Genomic DNA, 14,671 nt, shown 5'->3' on the forward strand with positions numbered 1-14,671 from the left:
CTTTCCAGCTGGGAAATCCCAGAGCAATCAGCCCTGTGTGGGACAGGAGTGAAATCCTCTTTTTAACCTTTAAAATGTGCATTTGGTGTGACTTCAAATCTTAAACCCATGGCTGCAGGCAGAGTTTTTTGTTTGTGGAGAAAACAGTGTCAGGTTTGATTTTATTGTTATTGCAAGAACTTGTTTGTGATACTGTTGTGAGGAAACTGAGGCAGGGGGGGATCAACACCTCAGGCTTCCAGCAATCCCCTGAGCTGGGAATTCAGGAGATGCTCCAGGGAAATTCCCAGCAAACCAGAAAGGCTTCAACCTCCTCTGCTCCCAGTCACCCCCCATGCCCAGGTCCCATCCTGAGTTCCAGGGTATGGGCTCAGGCTCTGGAGTGCAGCAGGTGTTTCCCAGCAAGGAGAAGGAGCAGCAGTGATGTCTCCAAACCATCCTCACTGTCCTGAGCTGCTCTCCAGGTGGGAGCCAACAAATTTCCCATCCATGGTTCATATTTCAAGCCCTCATTTCATTTGAAATTTACCCACGTCCTTAATTCAGTCAGCTCTCAACAGCTGAACCCTTAAAAATTGAAGTGGCTGGTGTCAAGAAGGGCTTTTGTTCATTTGTCCCAGGCACAGCCAAGCTGAGCTTTAGGAGCCAAATCCTGAGATCCTCCTGTTCAGGTGCTGAGACCTTTTGTTCTCGGAGCTGAGCAGGAGCCCCTGGCTGCCCCCCGCCCTGGCAATGCTGTGCTGGAGGAGCTGATGAGCTGGGATGGCCAGGGACCAGCTGGCACTGCCTGCTGAGGCTGTCATCCATCAGCTGGGAGCCCTGGGTGGCTCCTGGGCACGGCCACAGCTGGCAGAGCTGGATGCCAAGGAGCTGCAAATACCTGCTGGCCTCTCCTTCCCAGCCAGGCTCCACAGGGTAAAAGCATGGAGTCATTCATCTTGGGGTGTGCACCTTCAGGGAGCTGAGGGAAGACATTTCTAAGCCAGAAATAAAAGATAAAATCCAGATTTAACCAGATCCTCGGTGAGCTCCAAACCTGAGGGATCTCAGGGACAAGTTTTGCTGGCAGAGCAAAGCAAAATACATTTAATTTAAGACATACAGCTGGGAAAATGGTTTCAATCAGTCACTGGGAGGCTGATGTGAAGGGAGAGCCAGAGGGATTCACTGTGTTTGAGATAAAAGGGGAAATTGGGAGGGGAACGTGTCCAGCCAGGCTGCAGAGCCTGGCCCAGGGCTCCTGCTGCCCCAACACTTGGCCAAGTCCTGGCATCACCTCTCAGCTTCTCCATCAGCACCTCAGGGACATCATTTGTGTCCCTAAAGCTCCCTGTGACCCCAGGATGGATTGGCTGAGCAGGGTCAGGTTTGAGGTTTGTGGTGAGCTCTGTGTGGGCACTTCCAACCAGACAATTTCAGTGACAGCAAAGAAAAATCCCTTTTCAACCCCCAGACAGGCTCCACACCCCACCCTCACTGCCACGGTGTCTTCTCCTTCCTCTGCCTCCTTCTTCAGGGCTCCGAGGTGCCCAAAATGCTCCAGGTTTTAGGACACAGGCCTCGAGGTTTGCAGTGGTGTTGATGTGTTTAAATGTCTGCCCTGTGAGGGTGTTCTGGGGAGAATTTCCAGGAGTTGTTTTGGCCCCTCTGTCCCTGTTTGAGGAGAAGGATGTCACCTTCACACCTCCTGTTCCTCCTCTTGGAACATCAGATCAGGAAAATGTGAGAAATGCTGCTTTTCCCATGTGTTTAACAAAAGGGTTCCTTTTTCCTGGCCTTTCCTTTCTCTCTGATTATCCAATAGTTGACTTTGGACAAAAAATTGACTTTTTTAATGGTGGGTCATCGATGCCTCCCTTTATTCCAGCCACATCCTGAGCTCTTCCCTCAGTGTAACTCTGGCTGCAGGCTCGGGGTGACATCCCAGAGGGGACACCAGCACAAGGCTGGGAAGCAAAAAGGGAAGGAATTCCCTGTAAATTCCCTGTAAATTCACACTGGGGTGTGTCACAGCAACGGGTCCCCAGCCAGGTAATAATTGGCATTGACCCCATGATTCACAGAAGGCTGATCAATCATGTCTTTATTAAAAAACCCACTGCTCTTACAGTTACGATACAAATTGACCTAACTGCTCCTTTAATTAAAACACCATCACAGGGTGTTAATTAGGAAACCATCCTTTGGTAAAGTCTCCATAACACATTCTACATGTTCACAACAGCAGGTGCAGCAAGTGAAGATCAGAATTATTCCTCATTCTTTTCCCTGACCTCCTCACAGACGTTTCCCAGGGGAAGTTGTGTCTCTCTCTGTGGCTGCTGCCACAGGGGTGATGCCACCTCCCTGTCCCGTTGCTCTGCAGGGCAGTGCAGCCTCGCTGAGGGCCCAGGACTCCCAGAACCTGCTGGCAGTGAGGAAGATCTCCGTGTCCAGGATGCATTCCCTGCCCAACGACAGCTACATGTTCCGGCCCGTGACCCCGGCCACGGCCCCGCTGCCCCTGCACGAGGTGGAGATGGAAACCTACCCCTGCAAAGCCCCAAGAGGTACCAACCCCGCAGATTCCTCTGCTCTGAGGGAAAGGTTTGGGTTCCTCACCGCAAGAAGGATGTGGAAGGGCTGGAGCATGGCCAGGGAAGGGGATGCAGCTTGGGGGGCTCAGCCTGGAGGAGATCAGGGGGAAACTTCTCACTCTCCACAAATCCCTGGCAGGATGGGCAGGGTTGGGCTCTGCTCTCAGGGAACAGGGCCAGGATGAGAGGAAACAGCCCCAGGTTCTGCCAGGGGAGGTTTGGATTGGATATCAGGGGAAATTTCTTCACTGGAAGGGTGTTGAGGCATCAGAACGGGCTCCCAGGGCAGTGGTGGAGTCATCGTCCCTGGGAGTGTTCAGAAAACCTGTGGATCTTCCTGAGCCTGTGTTCAAAAAACCTGGGGCTTGATTTAGCACTGGCCTTGGCAGTGCTGGATTAATGCTTGGGATCCTTGGTATTTTCCAATCTTTACAACTCCATGATTTCAGCCACAGGGGGTTCAGTGGGGAGCAACCAACCCAAACATGGCCTGAGCAGGGTTCACTCCCACGTGATTCCATCAGCACCAGAGTTTTATTGATGCTTCCCCACATCCTGCAAAATTCCACGTTTCCCTCACCTCCCCAGCTCAGGTGTTTGGGGAGAAGCAAAGCTCCCAAGCTGAGGGGAAGGGAGCTGTGCATTCCCTCTCCTCCTGCCTGAGGATCAATAACATCCCCAGGAACAAAAGCCAGGGCTGGGATTGCTCCCAGCACAATTCCTCGTGTTTCAGGCAGGCTGCAGCCTCAGGGCAGTGCCTTCCAGCAGCACACCTGCAGTTCAGAGCTGCAGGAGTTCCTCTGGCAGCAGAAAGATCAGAAATCACCCTCTGGTTCTTCCTGAGCCCAGCCTTGTAAGGAATGTCATGGAGAGACCCCATGGAGAGACCCCAAAATTCAGGAATCAGGGAACCTTTGAGGGGGCATTCATCCTCTGCATCCCAGCACATTTCCCTGGAAAAGCCTTTCTGTCTCTTCTGTTGAGCTGCTTTGAAGGGGAAATTGTTGGAATTTTGGATGTTGAGCATTTTAGATTTTTTATGTTGATAGATTTTGATTTTTAAGAGAGTATTGTATTTAATTTGAAGTTGTAGAGAAAATTTTTAAAATTAAATTACAGAACTGAGATTATGAGTGTATAGTTTGATTAGAAGTGTATAATATAATGTAGTGGAAAATTTAGAGTTTAAGGTTTTAAAATATAGTGATATATGTAAAGTAAAATAGAGGTTTTAGGGTGGATTTTTTTTTTTAAATTTTATGGGTTTGGGTGGTATTCTGTAATTGGATAGAAAAGTTTGTATTGTGGGATATGAGGGATTAGTTATTAGGCTAAAAGTAAAAATACAGCAGGAAATTGATCTGAAACACAATCTCTGCCTCCCCAAAAGCACAGCTGCTCCTGGAGGGGCTCCCTGGAACTTTTCCCAGCCTGGTTCCCTTTGATCCAGCACGGTTTGAAATGCCAGAGCTGCCCGGTGGGTTTGCACACCCTGATTTGCTCTGATTTCCTTGGGAGAAGGAGCTCTGTGTTTGTTCAGACTCTCTGGGAGCCAGGTCATGTTCTCTGCTCAATGTTTATTATTATTTCACCTGCAAATTCCTCGTGAAGGAAAGAAAACAGAGGCTGAGTTTCATGGGCAGCCTCCTGGGGCTGCTTTTCATCCCTGGAGTGGCTGTAAAGCAGGATTTATATCCACATAAAACTGCTGGGGCGTTGGCAGGGGTGGGCAGAGCCCACCAAGGATTCTCTGATGTTTCATAAATTCCTCAGTTTCTCTCCAAGAGCACTGGAGGGGTGGATATGGTGGATATCATGGATATGACTTTTTACCTGGTGGTAAAACCAGCAGCACCCTGAGCTGTGCTGCTCCTGAGCTGCCAAAACTCTGCTTCAGGTCACAGATCCATAAATTATATCCAAATAAAACTGAGCCCATGGAGACTCCCATGAGCTTCAGGATGTCTGATCTCCCAGTACTCCACTGACCACACAGTGAAAATCTTGTGGGATGAGCAGATCTCAGGATATTTTGGTTTTAGATGCAGTTTGCTGATTTCCTAGAAAAACAAGAGAAAAAATATCCAGCTCCAGAGATCTTCATTCTCCTGAGCATCCACTTTGGTGGGAGTTTGGTTTCCTGTATGAGAGCTCGATGGAAAGTGTCCAACAGGAGGAAATTCCAGCTGAGGACAGGGAGTAGAGCATTGGGTCTGGATTTTATGACCATGTTTGTGACAGACTTTATGCCAGAGTTTTTCTGCATCATAAAAAGAATTTTATAAAGCCTGGAATAGCACATGAACAGCACAGGCTCAGCCTGAAACTCTGGGTCTAGAGGAGCCCAAAAAAACCCTGGGGAGAAGTGGAGTGGGGGTGGGAATTCCTTCTGTGGTGTTCTGGAGAAAAGCTCCAAATGAAAAATTATTAAACACTCACTTTTCTTTGTCCCCACCAACAAATCTGTCTGTGAAATTCAACTGTGATGTGTCTGGATGGCTTTTGTCAGGGGTTCAAGTTCCCTGACCCCTGGGTGAGATCTCTTGGAGTGATGGATAACAGTGTTTGTAACACGGAGCTGGGCAGCACAGACGTTGGGTTTCAAACTAATGAGGACAATAAATCCTGCAGCCAAAAACCAGAGAAGATCTTTCAAACAACTCCCAAGTGCAGTAAAGCAGCACCACGGATGGGCTGGGGAGGAGGGATGGCCTTCAGACCCAGCCTGGGAGGCTTTGGGGAGAGAGAGATTCCAGGCTGTCCTCAGCTCAGGGCTGCCAGAGCACTGGGAGCAGCTCCTGGTGGGACCAGCTGGGCTGAGCTGAGCTGAGCTGAGCTGAGCTGAGCTGAGCTGAGCTGAGCCTCGGGGACAGCCCCTGGTGCTGGCTGGGCTGGGCTGGGCTGGGCTGGGCTGGGCTGGGCTGGGCTGGGTGGGAGAACTGCCCTAGGCTGCACAAGTTGTAGAATATCCTGAGTTAGAAGGGATCCACAAGGATCAGAGCCCTGCACCATCTGTGAGCTCCCTGCCATCCCTGCTGAGGTTCAAAGCAGCAGACAGGACAAGGGATAAGGTTTTTAATCCAAGATTTATGCTGAGATTTTGCATTTCACCCAAGCCCAACACGTTTTTCCTTCTCCCTCCTGTGTTTACTCCCCTCTTGAAGCTTCTGCCTCAAACCCTGAGAGCCCCCAGGCCCAGCAGTGACTTCTCCCTCTGTCCTGCCCTAGGATCCATCACGTCCATCCGCTCCCAGCCCGTGGTGGGCAGCTCCTCGCTGCGGGTGCCCACGGAGGCCGTGCGCTGCCCCGGCCACGACGGGCGGCACCGCTGGAAGGGGCTGGGCCCCCACGGCTGCCCCCGATCTCCTGCCCTCAGCAAGCTGCTCTGCAGACAGGTGAGGGGCCACCAGCACCCAGAGGTAACTCTGTCTGGCCACCTGGTTCCTCTCCCTTCTCTTCCAGTCCTATCTTGTGTTTCTTTGCTTGGGGCTGAAGTGGGATTTCGGTTTCAGAACAAAATGTGCCATAAATTTTAATATGTTCCCAGCAAATGACACGTGGGAAGGCCATTTTTTCCCTGCTTCCATCTTCATGGCTGTGCTACTCCACAAAATAAGAGCTAAAGTGTGGGGAGAAAGTGCCCAAATCCATGTTACCAGTGCTGGGAGAGCCCTCCACTGTGATGGGTTGTGCTGGCTCAGGATTTGGGGCTGGAGCAAGACCAAGGCCCAGCAGGTGCCAGCCCTGAACATGAAGGCTCCTGCCAGCTGAAGTTTATCCTCTTGTCTGGGTCTGACAGGGATGAGGTGGGCTGTGTTAGACCCACCAACCCTTTGCCTCGTGCCATGGGCTCCCCATCCCTGCGAGTGTCCCAGGCCAGCTTGGATGGGGCTTGGACTGGTGGAAGGTGCCCGTGGCAAAGTGTGGAAGGAGACGAGCTTTAAGACCCCTTCCAACACAACGAGGTCCTATAATTCTGTGTCCATCACTGGAGGTGCTGCTGCCCAGCACATCCCCAGGCTCTCACCCCACTTCTCTCCCCTCCCCTTCCAGGAGGCCGTTCGGACAGACTCGGTAGACGGACAGACAGCAGAGCACAAAGACAGCGTGCAGGCAGAGCCTGGAGAGCCCCAGCCATCAGCAAAGCAGCCCCAGAGCACCCTCACCCCCAGCCCTCTCCCAGCCTCCCCTCCACGCTCTCCCCCATCCTCCCCACACCGGCCCCTGGGCGCCCTGGCACGGAAGCACACGTGTGGCCAGCACGGCGTTGCCAGCCGGCCACCCAGCCCCGGCAGCCCTCCCAGCCCCGAGGGCTGCCAGGGCGAGCCCTCAGACCTGGCTGACGAGGAGGTTCGGCACATCAACAGCTCGGCCAAAGACTGGGCAGAGGAGCACTCGGACCCCGGCAGCCGCTCCACGTCGCCCTTCCCCTCCCCGGCCCCGTCCCCCGTGCCCCTCAAGAACTGCAGCACAAGCAGCCTCTCCCGCAGGGAGAAGGACTTGAAGAAGTTCTACAGCACCGACGCCAAGGGCTTCCTCAGCAAGCCCAGCTGGGCCGACGAGCAGCGGCGGCATTCCATCGAGATCTGCCCCTCCGGCGGCTTCCAGGAGCCCGCCGAGGACACGCAGCGGCCCCCCGGCCACGTCCAGCCCGAGGCCGACTACATCCACGGAGCCCGGAGGAAGAAGAAGATGAGCCCGCCCTGCATTTCTATAGATCCTCCCATGGAGGATGAGGGGGCCCCGCGCGCCAAACCCTCCGAGAACACCCTGCTGCGGAGGAGAACGCCGTCCTGCGAGTTCCCGGCCTACCGAGAATCCCTGGAGCTCCCGGAGAGCCGAGGGGAGCACCTCAGCATCCCCAACTTCTCCTTCGAGCAGCTGGACGGCGGCTCCTTGAGCAGCCTCTCGGAGCTGCTGGACAGCGGGCAGTCCACGCCGGCCTCCGCGGACTCGCGGCCGGACGCTGAGCAGAAAAAACAGGATCACTTAAAAACTCAGCGGGGCGACGGCAAAGAGAGGGGCAAAGAGCTGCCGGGCACTGCCAAGAGCCCCCTGCACAAGCAGGACTTGGGCCCCGTGACTGTTGCCACAGAAGAAGGCACGGATGACCCGGTATAGCTGCTGGGATGGGGGACAGGGGGGGTCTCAAGGGCTTGTCACCAGTGTGGGGGTCCCAAAGAGAGGGGACACAGAGGTCAGGGGTGGCCGTCACCGGGGCTGTCCCCTCGCTGCAGGCACTCGTTGGGAGGAGCTGTGGAAGTTTGCAAAAAAACCACACACACACACACACACACACACACACACACACGTGAGAAAATGAAAAAGAAACCAAACGAAAGTGGGGATGGGGTTTTTGGGGGATTTGGCAAGAGGTGTTGGGGTTTCTTTTCGAAGGGGAAGGTGGAGTTGATGCAGGGGTGGCTTCGTTCCTCCCACGCCGCTCCGTGGCCTCGATCACATTGATTCGGGTCTGAGGTGGTGGTGGTGGGGATCTGGGGGGATTCTCTTGGGGTTTTGTTGTTTTGTTGGGTTTGTTTTTTTGTTGTTTTTTTTTTATTTTAAACACGCTCAACTTCTCCTGAGGCACCTTTTTGAGCTGTCACGTTCTGCTGGAGTGCCTGGGAGCTGGACATTGTCTGTATATCAGCAGTTCTATAAATAAAAATTCTGTATTTGTGAGCTAAAAATGAGGAAACAAACAAACAAACAAAAAAAACCTGGAAAAAGAAATAGACCCACAAAAACTCTCTCTTCATAATGCACATATTTTTATAGAGAAACAGAGATGCTGGTTTTTGCATTACATGGGTGGTGTTTCCTTGGGTTTTCTGTGGAATTGATTACTCCAGCCATTCATTTTCCAAATGTTTCTCCTCTTTCCTCGCTTCCCTTCCCTCCACCATCACCCCACCAGCTTCTTGTCACAGCTGATGCTTCTGACGTCTCGCTCATTTTCTTTTGTACTTTAGAGGTTGTCCTAATTACAGATAAAAAACCAAATCACTACTGAATTGTAGCCAGTGCAATAATAAGTTATTCATTCTTCTTGTCTGTCCAACTGTCCTGTTGCTTTTTCCCCCTTTTTTTAAAACTGAAATTCAGGTTAAACGTCGCAATAATCTGAACTAACGTGCACAAAGACGGTTTCTTGTGTTACAAAGAGAAAAAACTAATGAAAAAAAAAGGAAAAATAACTACATTTACAGAGAGATTAAAAAAAAACTGAACAAATAAATAGTAAATTATTTAAGAAATGTATTTTGTTTACTGCAGTTCTAAGTAAATTATTGATACAGTGTGTAAAGGTGTAAAGAGCTGTCGTAGGTGATGTTCTTCGTGAGCACTTAAGGTGATGATTTGTCCTCCTGGTGGCAGAACAACTCCGACCCCTCGGGGCAGGTTGCACTCCCTGTCCCTCCCTCCCCATCCCTGGACACATTCCCTTCCCAAGGCCCTTCCAGAAGCCTCTAGAGGAATCCAGGTCACCTTCTAACACCACTTTCCGGGGGTTTTTTTTGCAGCTTTTGGGGCTGATTTTCCTTTTTTACCCTCCTTCCCCACCCCTCCTGCAGGCCCTGTGTCCATGGCCCAGCTTGGCCATGGAAAATAAGAGCAGGAAGGAGCCCAGGGGGGAACAAACCCATCCAGTCGTTTCCGTTTGGTTCCTTCCGTGCCGCCTCATATTTATGCCTTCACATTTATCTTCTGTTATCGATGCATCCATTACTCCAAAGGAAATGTATCTTGTTTCACATCTATTAAACTGTATAAACTGGAAGCGTGGCCTCCCTTTGTGCCCAGCTGTCCCTGCCGCTCCCAGAGCTCGGCATTCCCTGAAAATTCCTTCCTCAGCCTCGCCGAGCTGCAGCCTCCCGCGTGTGAAGCATCCCTGCTGGAGCTGGAGGCTTCTCCCACCTCCCCCTGAGCTCAGAGAATCCCTCACCTCACCTCCATATGTTGATCCGGCTGCTTCCGAGGAGCACCTGCGCCGCTGTAATTAAGAGTCGTTTAGAATTATTGTAAATAATGATTCTGTCTCGGTGGGATAGCGAGGAATTCCAGAAAAGAACCACAAAATCCGTGATTAACAGTGCTTTGGGGAGGATGGCAAACTGTTTTTGCTGCGGTTTAAGGAGAGGAGGTGAATCCCTCTGCTCCAGGCTGAATCCTGGAGGGGTGGGGGATGCTCCGGGGTGTCCCTCAGCATCAGGGGACACTCAGGGTGTCATTTACTGCTGGGATTATTCAGCTTTGCTGGAAAAGGCCTGAATTCCCTCTTGGCCCTGTGCCTGAATTCCCTTCAGGGGGAAAATGCTCTCGCCACGGGGTTGGTGGCTGGTGGTGGTGATGGAAAGGGGTGGAACAAACTGGAAGGGCTTGAGGCCGTGGCAGTGTCGGGAATGAGTTGGGATATTTGCTCCTGGTTCTGGCTCTCTCAGCCTGCCACCCTTCCCAAACCCCTCAAAGCTCATCAGGACCCAAAACAACCCCATGAGCCTGGAGGAGCATCCTGGCAGCGTGGGGAGAATCAAGCTCAGACTGAATTTCCCAAGAGCAGAGAGTGACCGTGGATTGCTCCCTGATGCCTCTTTTGGGGACACTCACCTGGACTTGCAGGTGCAAAACCCCCCCAGCTGCATCCCCAAACCTGGCCATGATCAGAGAAACTATTTAACATCAGCAGTGTTAATTTTGTTGATTAAATCTCTGCAGCATTAAGCTATTTCCCCCTGGACTGTCTGCGAGCCTCGCTTAAGATCGGAAGTGAAAAGCACGGGCTAAATGCAAGTCATGATTATTTAATTGGATCGATTTCTATTTTGCATTTTTAATGGCCATTCAGTCCTGTCCATTAATCAGGCAGACTCTGCCCCAGCACTCTCCATTCCAGCAAAGCCACAGGGATGGGCGCCGTGTCCATCTGGGCTGGCCCAGAGCCACCTCAGCACCCTTGGAGGAGCAGGAATCAAACAGGGATTAAAAACCACCATGCTGAGGAAGGAAACCATCACAGGGGCTCTGCTTCAAGGGTAAATCTCAGATGGCATCGATCTGAAATTCTCTTTGTCATGCTGGGGAGGGAAAAAAGCTTTAAAAAATACCAAGCACCAAATCTGACGCCATCCTGGGTGCAATTAGCCCCAGCCTTAATCTGTCAGAGCTGTGAGATCATACAGGTTGCATGAATGCTAATAAGCATTTGATATTTGTACAAGCTTTCTGGGGATGAATAATTCAATTGACTTCATCCATTAAATTTCCCCTATTAAGTTTTCAAACCATGGCTGGGTTTTAATGGCTGGGGCCACCTCATCCTCCAGACGAGGGGGCTTAATTAGGAATTTTAGCACACCCTGACAGAGCCACAGGAGCTGAAATCTCTGTGGCTCTTTTGGGTTTTGAGCAGCTCATGTCTCTCTGCTGGAACCCTGCTGAGCCCCTGGAATAACTCCAGCTCACACCAGGTGGGTGCTCCATCCTCTTCCAGCATTGTGGTGCTGCCACAGGCTGCTCTGGCCCTTTCCACGGGGTCAGCCCCTCTCTGGAGGTTGGGAAGGTGCTGAGGGGCTGCTTGGGATGGGGGATGTGCAGTGGCACTGAGGCACCCCCTGGATTTCGGCACCACTCGATGATTCTGTGGGTCCCTTCCAACTCAGGACATTCTATAATTCCCTGGCATTCACTGATGCACAGATGTCACCAGGAGTGTCCCACGCCCAGCTTGGGCTGCTCCTCGTGCCAGGACCCTTCACCCGTGTCCCTCACTTGTAGGTCAGCCTTGGGTTGGTTTTTTCCAGCTGTGGATGTTGGGCTATCCAGTGAAAAATAAATCTTTTCACAACGAGAGGGAGAAAATGCCAACGACCCTCATTAAGTCACACCACAGGGAAGATCCAGATTAATGATTTGAATATTTGATTGAAGTCCCCTGGAGCAGCTTCTTCTGATTCTGCTTTGCCCCACGTGGAGGCACAAGCTGCTGAGGCCCATGGCCACGTCTGCAGGGTCTGCTGGATGCATGGAAAACACAATTCCCACCTGAGTTATTCCCAAAAAATGCAGTTACCACTGGACACAAGCAGGAGGGCTCCATGCCTGGCAGGAAAGGAGCTTGTTTACCTTCCCCTCTTCTCCCTGCTTTTATTCCTTATGTCCCTATGAAATCCAGCTGTCCCTCTGGGCACCACCTCCCCAGGTCTTCCTCACCCCCTCCCCTCCCTGCCTCTGTGTCAATTTATTCTGACTGGCTCATTAATTCATTTTGCTCGTTAACCAAAAGAAATCTCACCAATGATAACGAGTTCCAATACAAATTAATTCTTCAGGGAAGACCAGGCACTTCACAGCTCCTTGGCAGCGACAGTGCCCAGCAGGGCCCCTGGCATGGGGCTGGCAGCCACATGGACACAGGGAGCATCCCTGGAAGTGTCCAAGGACAGGCTGGACAGCAAGCTGGGATTGTGGAAGGTGGGCTGGAATTGGATGAGCTTTAAGGTCATTTCCAACATAAATCATTTTGGGATTCAGCCACGGAACACCCAGGTGCCTTCCCACCACCAGGTAAGTATAGTCAGCAGGAATTACAGCAGGAATAGCCCCCCGTGTGTGCTGCCTTGAGATCTCACCCACTCCCTGTTGGATTTGAGCAGCAGGAGCAAAAGGCAGGGAAGACAAAGGGCAGGGAAGCTCCCCGCAGCCTCCTGGCAGGCAGGGATGAGTCAACGCTGTGCAAACAACTCTAAAAATACAAAAGCTTTATTGCAGATTAATGACACCATCAAATGTACTTCACTGGCCGTTTACCAGGTGTTGATCATAAATATTTGGGATTCGAAATAAACGTTTGTGCTGAGCCCCTGTGGTGGGGCTCGAGCAGGTAATGGAGGCAAAGGAGCTGCTCCTGCTCCCTCCCTGCAGCACAGGCTGTCTTTCCACTCTGCCTGCCCTCCCCAGGGCTCATCCAGAGGCAATTCCAGGGCAAACCCAGGGAAAGGGCTCACCACCACTCTCCAGCCTCCCTGGACCCCGAGCCAGGCAGCCTGGGCAGGTCACGGTGCCTGGGTTGGATTCAGAAGCTCCCAGTGACAGAGCTCCCAGCAATTTGGATTTTTTTTCTTTTTTTCATTTTTCCAGCCCTTAGCTCTTGCTGGGAATGAAGCAAACGTAATTCCCTCAGCTGTTCCACTCCATGCCTCCAGCACAGAGGTCAGCGTGGCAGGGAAACTGGGAATGGCTCTCCAGGAGCTGGGATCCAACCTGCAAGAGGTGACAAGCCAGTGACCAGCAGGAGCGTGTCCTTCCTCCCTGGGAGGATGACTGTGGCTCCAAACACCCCGGGGAGGCTTCCTGTGAAAATCACAGGATCAGGACAAGTCCTGGAGAAGAGGAGAATGTTTTAAACAGCCAGGAGAAACAGCAGCATTGCTAAATAACACCCATGGGGTCACCGCCATCCACAAACCTTCATCATGCTTGGAAATCAAACTCTCTGATGGAGCATTAATTAAGTTTTCCAGCAGGATAAAACCACTTCCTTGCTTGGGATTTCACTCTGCTCACAAAGATTAAAAATACAGCTAATTAAAACAAGGCTGGCATGCAAAGAAGGGAAGAATAAAAAGTCTTGCTGTGGCTGGGAGGGACAGAGTCCTTCCAGATGCAGGTACAGATGACTCACGGCTGCTGAATAACCCCCCTGCTGTCTCCCTGCCATGGGGAAGGTCTCCTATTGCTGGGAGAACTCCTCCAGCAGCTGTATATCACCTGCCAGGCAACAAAAATGTCTTGAAATTGGCTCCAAGGTAGCTGGTAGCCAAGTGCAGTGTTAATTAAACAGCCTCACTAGCTGCTCCAGACAGCTGCTCCAGAGCTGCTCTACCTCCCCCCCACACCCCTGATCATTTTCAGTTCAAATGAATTCTTTTCCCTGAAGCATTTCTGAAGGGCTGTGGAGAAAGGATAACATTTCAGGCATTCCCTCCCATCCCTCCTGCTTCCCTGTCCCATTCTTCTCTTGGCCACATTTGTTTGGCCTGGAAAACCGAGTTGAAATAGGTATTGACAGAGAACACATCTACTGAAACGTGGAAGGGCTCCCTCCACTCCTCCCACGCTTCCCCAGAGGGTCTGGCAGCAATGAACACCCCGAAAACTCCTCGTGGAGAGGGGAAGGTGGCCTGGGATGTGGAAAGGAGGAGGAGGAGGATGAACCACAGCCAGGCTGGGCAGCCTCCATGGCCCTGACGTGTGCGTGTGGGCAGCAAATGCCCTGGCACAACCAGGGTCCTGATGGGCCAGCACCGTGCCACCAGGCCAGAACTGTCACAGCACCGGGCCAGCACTGTGCCACCAGTCCAGAACTGTCACAGCACCGGGCCAGCACCGTGTCACCAGGCCAGAACTGTCACAGCACGGGGCCAGCACTGTGCCACCAGGCCAGAACTGCCACGGGGCCAGTACCATGTCACCAGTCCAGAACTGTCATAGCACAGGTTCAGAACTGTCACAGCACGGGGCCAGCACTGTCACAGCATTGGGCCAGCACCGTGCCACCAGTCCAGAACTGTCACAGCATGGGGCCAGCACTGTGTCACCAGTCCAGAACTGTCACAGCTCCAATCCAGAACTGTCACAGCACCAGTCCAGAACTGTCACAGCACCAGTCCAGCACTGTCACAGCACCGGGCCAGCCCCGTCCTGTCCCCCTCACACCGCGGTCACCATCAAAACAAGCCGCCATCACCAGACCTCAGTGGGCGCAGCTCTTGCAAAGCCCCAGCACGTCCATCCTCACTTACACACCCAACTCCCCCTCTCCGTGTTTAATTAGGGCGGGATAATTAACGCAGCGCCGCGCTGTTTCCCGCCCACACGCAGCCGGCGGTGTGAGGGCATTTCTCCGCTCCCCGCGGTTAAACCCGCGCTGCTGAGGGCACGGAGGGCCCCTCGCCTCACGCCGGGGCTCAGCCTCCAGAGAGCACAAATTCCACCATTTCCCTCCTCTCCTGCTCCGGCCCTTGCCCGGCAGCATCATCTAGTGGCCACGGTCTCCACACATGGAATTGTAGGATGGGGAATATCCCGGGCTGGAT

At 52.4% G+C, this 14,671-nt stretch overlaps 1 protein-coding gene across 2 annotated transcripts in view; it reads left to right on the plus strand.

The window, feature by feature from the left end:
* The window catches only part of CACNA1H (calcium voltage-gated channel subunit alpha1 H), a 158,452-nt gene extending 149,095 nt beyond the window's left edge, over positions 1-9,357 (plus strand). For both annotated transcript variants that reach the window (XM_039732237.1, XM_039732238.1), the window contains 3 exons: positions 2,366-2,549; positions 5,805-5,971; positions 6,630-9,357. In XM_039732237.1, the coding sequence (XP_039588171.1) occupies positions 2,366-2,549; positions 5,805-5,971; positions 6,630-7,697 (1,419 nt within the window). In that variant the 3' untranslated portion in view covers positions 7,698-9,357. The remainder of the gene's footprint in view (positions 1-2,365; positions 2,550-5,804; positions 5,972-6,629) is intronic.
* Positions 9,358-14,671: the final 5,314 nt, after the last annotated feature.

Source organism: Passer montanus, unplaced genomic scaffold, assembly GCF_014805655.1.
Source record: "Passer montanus isolate IOZ18808 unplaced genomic scaffold, ASM1480565v1 scaffold8, whole genome shotgun sequence".
Lineage (NCBI taxonomy): Eukaryota > Metazoa > Chordata > Aves > Passeriformes > Passeridae > Passer > Passer montanus.